The sequence below is a fragment of the Tinamus guttatus genome, unplaced genomic scaffold, assembly GCF_059628265.1.
Source record: "Tinamus guttatus ecotype Peru unplaced genomic scaffold, ASM5962826v1 Tinamus_guttatus_pri_ptg000226l, whole genome shotgun sequence".
Lineage (NCBI taxonomy): Eukaryota > Metazoa > Chordata > Aves > Tinamiformes > Tinamidae > Tinamus > Tinamus guttatus.
This window is the reverse complement of record NW_028288760.1, coordinates 3474089-3487227: the sequence shown is the minus strand read 5'-3', so window position 1 is coordinate 3487227 and position 13139 is coordinate 3474089. Positions and strand designations below refer to the sequence as shown.

The window sequence follows — 13139 nt, the reverse complement described above, 5'->3', positions numbered from 1 at the left end:
TTCACATCTATATCTATCCTTGACCTCCTCCATTAAAGGGTGGGAACACGTTTCTTTGTTACATGTTTGTAGTTAGTGTGTGACAGTCTGTGTCTCTTGCTTTTTTACTTACCCTAAATGCATTGCTTTCCTTTTGAAGAAGGGAGACAGAAAAATGTGCCTTAGCTCTGCCATTCCCACAGCAGTTTGGGACATTTTAGCATTTTCTTCCATCTTTCTTATGTGTGGTTTGCAGGGTAGAGAAATGGAAACCTCATCATGAACATCTTGAACCTCAGAGAATCATCTCATTTAAATCACCTTGGACATTAACTTGCAAGTGTACCATGCACAAGATTTTGGCAGGTCAGTAAAACAGATGGTGGAACCACTTCTGCCTGTAGTGGTTCATTCACCGTCCACCCTCTACAGACTTGTTTTAATTACTTTTGCAAGAGTGTAGCTAAACTCTTTACCAAATTTAAGCAATAAAATAAAATAAACAAAAAAAATCAAGAAATTACTAATAGTAGAACACTAGGTGTCAGCACTCATAAAGGCCTTTATAGCAACTACCCACAAGCATGTAATGAAGGGACAAAAACGAATTACAAAAAGTCATGCAAATTCAGTTTCTGTGTTCCCTTTCGCAGTCTGTTACACTGCTTATCAGTCAGAAGTGAACAGGAGTTCATGCCAACTACAGAAAAGATGTTCATCCTTTTGCTTTGGTCACGCTCTTCCATTGACACCATTCATATCATATGGGGATCTCAAGAAACAAGTCTACTTTGCAGCAATCAGTGTTCTGTTCATGCCCACCTTTCTTCACGGGGCCTAACTAAAAAACTTTGCTCCTCTAGGTTTTAATAATTTCATAATGGAAAGCAAAATCCAGTCTACCTCCAAGAAAGCGCCTAACCACAGAACTATAACATGAGCGCTAAAGGTAAACCTCTGTGGACTCTAAAGCTTGCCCAATAAAGCTTGTCACTCACAAATTGCAAAGCATTTTACAAAGCAGTTATGCACTATAGAGTAGTGCAGTGTGACAACGGCATGTTTTCACGTGCCCCTCTCTGACCATTAATATCCCATACATGAGCAGGGATTAAAGAAATTTGTGAACTATCTGGTTCTCTACCAGCTCCCAATGCAGTCTAGCAGAGGGCTTCAATGTTTGAATTTTTTCGAATGCGACGATGCTTCAGCAGCGGTTGTGCAGTGACACGTGAAACCACACACCTTGTTTCTGTAGGGTGGCCCCTATGGAAGGGCAGGAGACACCACAGCTTTGGCACCTTCAAAATGGTGTATGCGCTGAGAAAACTCCCCGTCCTGGACTAACTCAGGGATAACAGCCGAAATACCCAAAACCTGTGGGGGATTTTTCGGAAGCACTTTGTTAGATTCTTTTAATTATCTTCAGATATGCATCAGAAGGGTTGCAGGCAGCAGCATGGAGTACATGAGAAAAGCAACAGCCTACGGCCTAAAACTCACATGTCCGAGAGCTGCTCCCTGTCCGTTTCTCCGTGACACCAATTTTTACGCGTTAAAAGCCGCCACCTTTGGTTTCTCTGGCAAACCGACCGCGTGGCCGGTGGCGCCGCAAACGCTGCTCGCCGCGCGGGGCGAGGGCGCAGCCCGCTTACCTCAGGGCGCCGCCGCCCCGTTTGCTCTCGGCCCTTTCCCTCGGGCGCCTCCTGCTCTTCCTCCTGCTCCTCCTCCTCCTCACACTCCTGCTCCTCGACCTCTCCCTGGAACGCGGCTGCCCGCTCCGCCGCTCCCCCCGCCATATTCCCGCCGCTCGCCCCCGGCCGCCCGGGCGCCGTCGCCTCAGAGCCGCCTCAGCGCGCGGGGGGAGGGGCTTCAACGGCTCTAACGGTCCTAACGGCTCCAGCCTCCCCCTTGAGGCAGCGCCGCCTCGACGGCGCGAGGCCGCCGCGAGCCCGCGGGCCCTGCCCGGGCCGGGGCGGCGCTGCCGCGGGGGCGGGCCCGCCCGCCTCGCTGGTGCCCCGAGGGGGACAGAAGCGGCAACGCTCGCGCGGCGGCGGCTGCTCTGAGGGGACAGCGGCAGCCATGGACGATAAGGAAGCGGGGATGCCGCCCAGGGGCCGCCGGGGAGCCAACGGTCACGACGGTAAGGGGGGGAGCCCAGCTCTGAGCTCCGCGCGCTCCGTCGGGAGCGGCACAGCGGCCGTCGGGGCTTCCCGGCGTGCTGGCAAGCGCCGTCCTGCCTTTCTATTTTTTAAATTGTATTTTTTTCCTGTCTCTGGGCGAAGTTTCCTTTCCCGACGGAGGGCGGCAGGAAGAGCGGGCAGCGGCTCCGTCTCGCCGCCCCGGAGGGCCCCGCGAGCAGCTCGATCGCGGCGGGGCCCGGGGAGCGCGGGCCGCGGCGCGCACAGGTGGTTGGAAACGCGCAACTTTCCGCGCCTGCCCCGCGGTGCCGCGGGCTCCTGTTCAACCCCAGCAAGGAAAGAACGGGCGAGAGCGGCCCGGGAGCTGGCCGCGCTTGTGCAACTCTGGGATTTTCTTTCAGTTTGGTTTCGTTCTCCCTGCAGGGCAGGGTCACTACGATAAACAAATAACTAGGAGCGTCGTCGGGAGCGGGAGGAGCCGGAGGGCGGTTGTTGACGCCGATGGAGCCCGGCTCGGAGCGGCCGCAGGGGCAGCTGCTGCGCTCGGGCCGGGAGGCCGCGGTTCGCTTGGACCCGCGGCCGTAGCAGTTTCCCCCGCACTAGGCAGAAGTTACCGCAGGGTCTGTTGGCTCTGGGGTTAATAGATGCTAATGCAGCCTCGGGCAAGGTTTGCAGAAGTGCCCTGAAAAAAGGTCACTAACGGTTTCAGCTTTGGTCAGCGCTTGAAGCTGCAGCGTTTTTCTGTTGTGTGATGTCCAGCAACAGGTTACAGCCGAGCGGCGCTTTGTTTCGCGTGTTGGCTGTTGCCCCTGGTGAAGGAAGCGTGTGCGCAAGGCAGCGTTATCTGCAAAGGGTAACCCGAGGTGTATAAATATCAGTAGATCTGTTCGGGCCTCGTGCCTAATGGCACATGCCTGGAGTGGGAAAGGACCCACATTTCATTCTCTAAGTATTTTGGTTATTAATAACTAGCAGAGGTCTCTGTGATCCTGGCCTCCTCCCCTGTGCCTCTGCAAGCTTTCCAATTTATGTTCTACTGAGCCTGCTTTCCGGTAGCCTTTTCTGTGTGGTTTATGCTGTTTTGGCAGCTAAAGCTGCTTGGCAATTATTCTTGTCATAATAAAGTATCTACACTCTAACAGGCATTAGACATGATAATTTGATTAATCAGACATGATAACTCTGGACCTCTCCCACGTGAAATGCTCTGAGATACTCTGAAGAAACATTGTGTTCTTGTCAAAAGTAGCGGTCTGTGCTAATCAGCAAACACTTGAATACGGTCGTATAATTGGATCACACTCTGGCCGCCCTGCATTGGAGGTAGCGTGTGAAAGTGGAGGCTCCTGCCCGTGCTCAGTCCAGCCTCATCTCCCACACGGGTTTGGTTTTAAGTGTGTCCTGGGCTGTGCGTGGTGCTGAGGGGCGGCTCTCGCCCACTGCAGCACCCAGGAGGAGCCCGCGCTTGCTATGGCCACGGAAAGGTTTGTTCAGATTGCCCAATCTAGCCCGGGAAAGACAAGAATCCAGTGTCGCACCTCCAGCAATAACAAGATAATTTCCTATTTCACCACAGCCCCCAGCTCTAGGTGTGTGTTATAAATTATTGATATTGTTGAACGAGCCAAGTGATAATTTCTCACTAAAGCAGTGGCAAGTATTCCCGTCAGCCTTAAAGATGTCCAAAGCTAATTCAATTAAAATGTTTTTGATATTTGCTCTCTCCTTGTGGCTTATTTCTTAAAGACAGGCAGAATTTATTGCAGACTCTCCCCATATAAAGTCTCTCTGATTAAGTTCCAGGTATGAGTTACAAATGTGTCAATAGCAAAAAGCAAGAACATTGCTGGAGGGTGAGAAAAGTGCAGTGTGGATGTGGATTTAAGCTTTTGAAGTGTAGGACAATGTTTAGCACTTGCAAAATCAAGCTAGAGATTATTAGTTGAGAAGTTACTAGTTGCTTTGAAAACTTATCTGTCCTCAATAGCTAAAATAGCTTAAAAGAAGTTATTAAGCATTTGTATTCATCTTAAGGAAACTAAACATTGTATGTAAATCTAAAACAAATGCCCATTTCTGGAACATTGAATGTCAATATGGGAGTGTTGGTGAATCTTTGCCCTTATTTTGGCTTTTATTTAACTAAGGAAGGGTGAGATCTGCATAGTTGTATCATCATCTGTGTTTTTGATGGTGTTTCTTTTGAAGCCATTATCTTTTGTCTTTTCTTGTGTTTTTTTTTCTTTAGCAGCTGCATGCATTACAGTATATTAACAATAACTGCTAATATATATTTAAATATTAATGATCATACATCTGTTATATAAATGAGGCTTTTCAAGTTTTTTTGTTTGTTTGTTTCTTTTCCTCCTTGGGAGGAGTAAATGGCATTTCCCCTTTCTGGGTTTAATAATTGGAACAGTTGCATGGAGAAGCGAAGCCCAGTTCTCTAGAGTCTTTGGCTACAAAAGCAGTTTTTCTTATTTTCATTCTAGCTCTCTTGAGCTCATCTTGAACAAGATGAGAGGCCAAGAAATCAGGGCGGGCCTTTTCACTCATGCGCTCCCTCTGGATCACAAAATATGCTGCAAGTTCATTGCTCCCTAGTTGTTTGGGAATTTATTGGAGGGAACATCTCTTTGGTTTTAGCAGAGCATGACCCTAAGATCCTGCATTTTTCCTCTCTTTAAAAAATGCGCAATATGAAATATGAGAGGTTACAGAGCTGGGAGGAGGCCGCAGTTGCCAGCGCTGAAGTGCTGGGTGAATGCGGGGTGTCTGGGATCCGCGTAGCCCACATGAGGCGCTGGGTTGCCCCTGCCCCGTCCACATTTATTTGCAAGTCTCACTTCAGAGCTGTCCAAGTAGATGTTATTTAGGGTTACGTATCAATGAACCTGCCCAAGAAGCCTGACAGACTTTCAGTTGTTACAGAAGTGACTGAAATGCTGTGGGATGAGATGTTGGGAATGGAAAAGCTCGTTTTGTACAGCTCAGCATGCTGCTTGTGTTCCACGTGTGATTTTATGGACAAGCATCTCTAGCATTTCTTGCACTGTGCATTATGTTTAGTGGGAGGGCTGTTGCTGCTGAAAGTGTGCATTAATTTGAAAATTTGAAAATTTACATTTTTTGAACTTTTTTTGAGTTTTAACTTCCACTTCGTGTTCATCAGGGAATCAAATGTATGAATAATATTTTCTTTAATGCTATAGCTCTGCTAAGAATGGAGAATTTGGTGGTGTTGAAGCCTTGATGTTAAATCATAGAGTAGATCTTTAACTCCTTTAGTTTTACAAAAGATAGTGAAAGAGAGGAAGAGGCTTTTCTTCCTTATCCATGTAGATTGTGAATACTTTTCATATTAGATGGACTAATAACTTGCAAAATGAAAAGAATACGTTCCCGTCAGTAATGAGTTTACAGGTGTTGCCTAATGCTGCCAGTTGCTTAATACCGGTATATGCAGAGGTTACATTTCCTCGACTTCCACAGCAGGTCTGGCTATTCGGTTTTTCCATTATGCAGCAATAACTTTATGGAGCAATATCCTGAGTTAACTTTCCATAGAGAAACTTCAAAATGCGATCGCGTGACATGTCCTTGGCGGTTATTATAACGAAGGATACAAATTACGGAAGTAATGCCTTCGAAAGTATTGAATAACTTTATGAAATTCAAGCTACTGTGTGTGTTGGCTTGTAATTTGACTTTTGAACTAACTTAGTGAGTCTGGCCAGTGTAGTAGTCCTAAAAAGGATGCATTTCAATGGTTATTCAACTTAAAGAGACCGATGTAGTTGCTTTTTCTAACAGGCATGCTTGGTTTTAAAAGCTTGATTTCTGTTTTTTGCTTCCAGATGAGTCTAATGCTGGCCTTGGTTTGTGTGGATGGATCCTGGTGGTTGTTTCACTTTTCTTCACTGTTATTACATTTCCCGTATCAATCTGGATGTGCATAAAGGTAACTGTTCACTGGAAAGTTGGACTAAAACTTTAAACAATGGAGGATCTTCTTAGTGTTTGTTACTGTTCACTATCTTAAGAAAGAAAAAGGGAAAAAAAACCCTCAAAAACTATTCTTTCTTGGTCTGTAGCAGACAGTATATAGCAATCACCAACATCTTAGTAATCTTTACTGCTACACAGTTTTTATAAGTATATAAGCTAGTTTGAAAGGAGTACTTGGAAGACTTGGAAGACTGATTCTAAGGGAGAACATAAGGAAAGTAATATAAATACGTAAGTGTGTGTATGTATTCAGGACAGATTCCTAGAAGAATGTGTCATCTATAATAAAGCTTGAACTTGATATTTTCCAGTTTCCAGAATGGGGGAAATAATTCTTGCTTTGTTTTGGCTAATAGAGCCCATCAGAATTAGAGCTGGATCTTGTCCCCGTGCAATTTGTCATCTAGCTGCCAGGACATTCCTGATGGCTGTTTTTAGTGATCGGTCCTGCCAAGGTGGAGCTGTTGCTGCTTCTGCTCTTGATATATGGTGCCTCAGCCCAAGGAATATTTCTTTGGGAAAATTCTCATTATTGTTCCTTTTGTTGTTTGCTTTTGATGATAAAGTTTAGGCTAAAATTCTCAAAAGCATCCAGTGTAGAAATGAAATGTAATGCATGTTGCATTTTATATGATTTTATAGGTAGTTTGGAATCCATAATAGGGCTTCTGGGCTTATGAAAACCCCTGCATAATATCTAACCTTTATTACAGATTATAAAGGAATACGAACGAGCCATCATCTTCAGACTTGGACGCATCTTAAAAGGAGGAGCAAAGGGACCAGGTAGGTCCTGTGTTGCATTCTTAATATTTGTTGTAAGTGATTCACAAAATAATAGCTATGTAAAGACATTATATTTAGACTAGTGAATGGATTTCTGAAGAATTTTGCAACTGCTAATGAGAAGGTACTGTTACTTTACACAAAAGAGACAGTAAACTAATTATCTGTGAGTCTTACCCAAATCTCCTCATTTAATGCATATTCTTGAGATGGAATCAAAAGTGCAGAATGTCAAAGGAAAAGTAATGACACTGTTGTTTATCTGAATGACCCATTGTCAACCGCATTGGATGGATTTTGCACACAGGTTTGTTCTTTGTCCTGCCCTGCACTGACAGCTTCATCAAAGTGGATATGAGGACCATCTCTTTCGATATTCCACCGCAAGAGGTAGGCGTGCGCTTCCTTTGCGGTGCGTGTGAAGCGTTAGCAGGCTGCTGCTTGTCTGTTCTTCCTGCGCCCTCTCCGTATTGGGTAGCATGTGGTTTTCATGTAGATTTTTGCTTTATATTTGTACATTCAATGTACTGTGAAGAATATAGCCTAGATATAGGTTCAGTAAGAGATGATACCTGAAAGAAAACAAATTATGCTGTCCTTTAAGGAACAAGCAAGATAATCCTGCCTAATAGTTGAAATGGGAGTGATTTGGAATCAAGACTGCTGGACTTCATGCTTGATTCTGTCTTTGTTTCTGTGAAATATGGAAAAAAAGCAGTGATCTTTCTCATGTCAATTTATCTAGATAAATATTAACTAGCTAAAATAATGGGATGAAATTATTACCAAATGCTATTAATAGAAGCTCATTTTAACGGTCCACTGTCTTACAGTTTACGTGGGTCTAGTATATACATTCTATGTCCTGCTACACATAGCAGCTTTATGAAGCTGTGCTCCATCTTACATCCTGTGGCTTCAGTGCCCTAAAAAAATACAAAAAAGGGTAACCAATATATTTCCCGTCTGTTTTTCTTAGAGCTGTTTTTAAGCAGAATTTCTGAACAGCCTTAAGCTAGTTGGAATTAAATGATGCTGACCCACCAGATAAGAAAAGAATAAAAAACAAACAGTCCTCTGAAAAAATGAAATTTTCAAACAATTGCTTGTTGATGACTATAACTATATCCTTCATGTATCTGGTGCAAAAACGCAAAACTACTTGATGCAGCCTGTCTGGTGCATCTGTTTTCTGTCATATTTGCCAGTCAGTTCATGGCTCATCATTAGCTGCAGATTAAGACAAATGGTAACTGTCATAGTGTAGTCTAAAGGGTAATTGGAGGAAACCTAATCACTGGCAGACATAATGGGATTGCTGCTCCTGATGCAACATTAGCGAACCCATCAGTTCTACAGATTTTTTTTTGACTTGATTAAATTACGTATATGGGTTTAGGTTTGTTTGGTTTTCAATAGGTAAGAGCAAAAATATATTTTGATCTGTACAATGTATTTTGTTTTACCTTACACTATTGTGAAAACATGCTAAAACCAATCGATTGAGGAAACACAAAGCAAGTAAGTTTTGAAGCAAATAAGTCTTGACCTTTTCCCATGGTCATATGGCTTTTATTTGTTTGTTTTAAGTCAAAAATAATAATGATAGCCTCCTTCTAGCACAGCCTCTTCCTTTAGTCACTTTGCTTCTAAACCTTCAAGAGAATCTGTTTTTTATCTTTGCAAGAACATCTTCTGCTTAACATACAAGAGTTAGGTTCAGTAAATCCCTTGAATCTTGTCCTGAGGTTGTTCACTAGTTGGATTTCCTCTGCAAGTTGTCTAAGAAATCACCACATACTGTTATAGCATCCAGTGACATTTAAACTGGAAGTACCCTGAAGGACAGGAAGCTTCTGGATCATATGAGAGATTTCTAATTAAATGCCCGAGTAAGACTGATACCTTAGCAGTGTTGTGCTAGCTCATTAAAGGAGACAGTTAAATAGCTAGATTGCCATGTGAACAGCTTATAGTTTTGCTTTTATTGTTGTTGGCATGTAAAACATGGAAAAACACATTTTTTTCAGCAAGCGAATGAGGAAAGAGTGCATCTCGGTAGCAAGAGATGCCACCGTCTCCTAATCCTCATCTTTCAAACAAGTGCCATGGAAGTAAAACTGCATAATGATTTTTATTTCCTTCTTTTTTCTTTCTTTTTTATTTTTAACTTAAGATGTTGTCTTTATAAGTGGATTCATGCAGCTGAGTGCTTTTTGCTCTATTTGGGTGGCTATGTCACATGGGATATAATTATCTGTGGATTGTAGTAAGCTTCTGACTGTAATGTCCTGTAGTAATAAGAGAGGATTAGATGTTTTTATTCTATACCTACAAGCAGTGTTCTTCTGAAGCTGGGAAAGTACTTGCCAGATTTCAGCATGTCAGGACATTAATTAGTCACAAGCTGGGACTCTGCCGTAGAGCATTATATAGCAAGTTCCCTTTTAAGAAGTTTCTGCAATTCTAAAACGCGACTTGCGCAGCTGTTGCCGTGGTGGAGGCTCTGGCACCCCTCCTTCCCTGTCCCAGAATAAACAGCAACCGAGAGCTGCTTCAGTAACTTTGGCACCTGCACCAGGGGAAACTCCCAGCTGAAATGCACTTCGTCTTTCCTCACCTGCTTTTTAAATAGGTTGCCTGTTTTGCTCTTGTTTTATAAACTGACGCACCCGGACACGCACATCTTGCATTGTCAATAGTCTTGTGACTAAAGTTAAACGGCAGTGAGGATCTCGTGTCCTGTATTTGCAATGGTACTACTAGCATTAACCTTCTTTCTCTGAAGAAAACATCGAATGAGCCTTTCTTCAGTGTTTCTGCTGTGCATTTTTAACTTGGGAGTGTGATTTAACCCATTTTTAATGGAATGGCCCCATATCTCTGCATTTAAACAAAATAATTTTTGGAAGGTTAGTCCTGTGTTGTTTATTCAGCATTCTTGAGGCTTGGTCCCTAATTGTGCGCACCTCTTGAATTCCTGTACAGTCAACTTGCCTCCTGTATGTCTGTTATTAGAAGTCTTGCTGAAACACCTCAGCTGTTATGCAACTAGCAAAGTTTCCCTGATGAAAGATCATGTGTGTTCCGGTGGGAATTTTCTTCTTCTTTTTTTTTTTTTTTTTTTTTTTTAAACGCAGTTACTTTACTCTGGGAAAATTAGGGTTGTGTCCAGTAAAACAATAGATTCAATAATTTTTCTGCTTAATTATCTTATATTTTTCCTCATTGCTTTTTAGATCTTGACCAAGGACTCTGTGACAGTTAACGTAGATGGAGTGGTTTATTACAGAGTCCAGAATGCCACCCTTGCTGTAGCAAACATAACAAACGCTGACTCTGCCACGCGCCTGCTAGCACAGACCACTCTGAGGAATGTTCTGGGGACCAAAAACCTTTCTCAGATTCTCTCTGATCGCGAAGAGATCGCTCACAGCATGCAGGTATGAGGAACCTGGCCTTAGCAATCCTCTGAATCATCAGTTAAGCATCCCCTGGGTAACATATAGGTGAGGATGTGGCTTCTCACTTAGAAGCTTTATGATTCAAAACAAAAGAGCTATTGAGATGGCATTCTACATAGTCAACATAAGTGAATAAAACAAATATGTACCAGTGAGACAAGTGGGAAGAGGGGTGCAGGAGAAGACTTTTCTGGATTAGTAAGTCAGTACTCTGCACTGTTGAAGAGAACGATGCCACAGAGCCCCTTTCTAATTAAGCTTTGTTTTAAAGTGTTCACTTAAGTCATGCTTGGATAATTATAAAAGCATAGTGTAAATACTAAAGCCTTTACACAGAAAATCTAAGAATTGTAAGGTAATTCATTTCTTTAGTCCTTCTTCAAATTTGGACATTTGTTTGCACCCAGGTGAATGGTTTAACTGTATTATCTTAAATAGGCTACCCTTGATGAGGCAACGGATAATTGGGGCATTAAGGTGGAACGTGTGGAGATCAAGGATGTGAAACTACCTATCCAGCTGCAGAGAGCAATGGCTGCAGAGGCAGAAGCTGCCCGGGAGGCAAGAGCCAAGGTAATAACCACACTGTGTGTGTGTGTATTGGCAGAGGGTGTATGTATAAACTGGCACCCTGATACTGAATATGAGGAAGAACAGGTATATGGGGACTTGAAAGGAAATAGAAGTAGCTTCTGCATGACAAAAGGACAGAACCAGTGAAAAAATACAGTAAAGGGAAGTCACTTGATCAGAGAAATGAGTGACATTTTTGGTTTATAACTTAAGACTGAAGGCATCAGAGAAAGAAGATACCTGACACAATAGCAAACAATTTCATTCATTTTGTGCCTCAGGTAATCGCAGCGGAGGGTGAAATGAACGCTTCCAGGGCCCTGAAAGAGGCATCCATGGTTATTACAGAGTCACCTGCTGCTCTTCAGCTCCGTTATTTGCAGACCTTGACCACCATTGCTGCAGAAAAGAACTCCACCATCGTCTTTCCCTTGCCTATAGATATGCTGCAGGGCATCGTAGGTGTAAATCGCTAGATGTGGCGGAAAGATGATGTTTGTTGGTTTGGTTTCCTTCCTCCCACAGAGTGTCTGCAAAGCTGAATTGTCTGTGTATTAAAGCTTAAGGCATTTGTTAGCGTAAGTGGGTTTTCTGAGATACCTTTTTGTTGTTGTTGTTCTATTGAGTATAAGATGAGGAAACTTGTATCTAATGTTTGTTGATGTGGGCAATCAAAATATTTAAAATCCAAAATCTATCCAGAATTAGCACAAGCAAATTGTTATCTTAACACGAGTTCATAGTGTCCTGGATGACAAACCTATAATCTGTAGCCTGCTCTTTTCAAATAGTCTACACAACCGATGGGCTTGAGAATAAGGAGATGATCCAGTATTTGGGAAGAGGCTACTTTCCAAAGCCATGTGTAATTTGAGAGAAGTATTTCCTTTAATGAAAGGACCTGTGGCCCTGTAAAGGAAAGGGAAAGGTCCCAACTATATTCTCTTGGATTGCAGCTATATCAGACAGCCCTCTGATCATTGTCAGAAGGGTTGGTCCTTTAGCTTGCTTTACTTAATGTAACAAAGTTGGTGTAGGAGAGAGTACTAGCAATTTCTGAAAATCATGCTCACATCTTTCTAAATGGTTTCCCATTTACAAGAAGTTATTGGTCAACATTACTGAAATGTAACTTTTCATCCCTCTTTCAAAGCACAGGGTGGCATGGACACACTGTAGTTATGGGCACGATACACTTGCAATCACTGTGTGTCGTGGGGGTGGTTTGTCCATATAGATTTGTGCCTCTTTAAAGCACTGAAAGGTCTCTGGGTATGCCTTTACCTGGACCTCTTTTAAAAAGTCTTTTCTAAAAAAGAGAAAAGGGGACCAGAGCGTAATGACTCTTGTAAATAGGTTTCCTTGATTTTAGTCATGGTTGAAATTCTCTATCAGGGTCTAAACTGGCAAATAAGAAATATCTGAAACTGGGTGGAGGGATGGGTAACACAAACTGCTGTGCTGCTTACCTGGCTATTCTAGCAGCGTGGTCACTATTTAACTGGTGGTGCTGCTCCACTGCAGACCTGCATTATTGGTTGCAATGCTGGGGATTTGTACTTGGTTTTACCAAAGATAGAAAATGTTTCCATTTCCATAGTTTTAATGTGCGTATCTGTTAAACATATGCAAAATGTGACAGCAGTTTAGCAGACAAAATTACAGATTAAAGTGAGATAAGAATGAGAGTCTGTCTTGAGGAAAGTCTGGAGCTACCAGCACTGAGTGGGAGATAAAAAGGAAAGCAAAAAAGCAAGATAGGTGATTAAGTGTCCTTGTTCTCACACTGGTCAGCATAAAGTCTGTATCTTGTGTTTAATCGCTCTTCTGCTGTGATCAGTTCTGTACTTACAGCTGTTATTTTTAGTAACCACAAGTTCTGTTTAAATGTATCTTGATTAAAAGGGGCAAACGGACCCCAGATTTAGAAAAAAAGATGCCTGAACACTGTAAGAGCTTGAGCTAAGTGTTGCTGCTGCGTGTTTGACTGTGTGCTGTGAATTAATTTTCCTTTGCATTATAAAAGCACTATCTCCCTCTGCATGTGTGTCAGTATTTCAGTTAATATAAGCTTAGATTTTTTTTTTTTTTAAGGGGGAGAAATAGGGTTACCCAGGCTGCAATAATTAGTGGTTCTGTATTCATTTACTTGCAATGGGAAACAAAACAACAGCTTGACACTAAT

At 42.8% G+C, this 13139-nt stretch overlaps 1 protein-coding gene across 1 annotated transcript; it reads left to right on the top strand.

The window, feature by feature from the left end:
• Positions 1-1956: 1956 nt before the first annotated feature.
• STOM (stomatin) lies at positions 1957-11842 on the top strand. The gene is made up of 7 exons (XM_088525365.1): positions 1957-2122; positions 5981-6084; positions 6845-6917; positions 7225-7307; positions 10157-10360; positions 10820-10954; positions 11236-11842. The coding sequence occupies exons 1-7, from the start codon at positions 2062-2064 to the stop codon at positions 11428-11430; spliced, it is 855 nt and encodes a 284-aa protein (XP_088381491.1). The 5' UTR covers positions 1957-2061; the 3' UTR covers positions 11431-11842.
• The last annotated feature ends 1297 nt before the right edge of the window (positions 11843-13139 follow it).

Bases quoted from the DNA above. Each gene is read 5' to 3' on its own strand.
- STOM (XM_088525365.1), top strand. From the start codon at position 2,062: ATGGACGATAAGGAAGCGGGGATGCCGCCCAGGGGCCGCCGGGGAGCC. The intron at 6,085-6,844 runs GTAACTGTTCAC...CCTTTATTACAG, and splicing joins CAATCTGGATGTGCATAAAG to ATTATAAAGGAATACGAACG. The intron at 6,918-7,224 runs GTAGGTCCTGTG...TTTTGCACACAG, and splicing joins AGGAGGAGCAAAGGGACCAG to GTTTGTTCTTTGTCCTGCCC.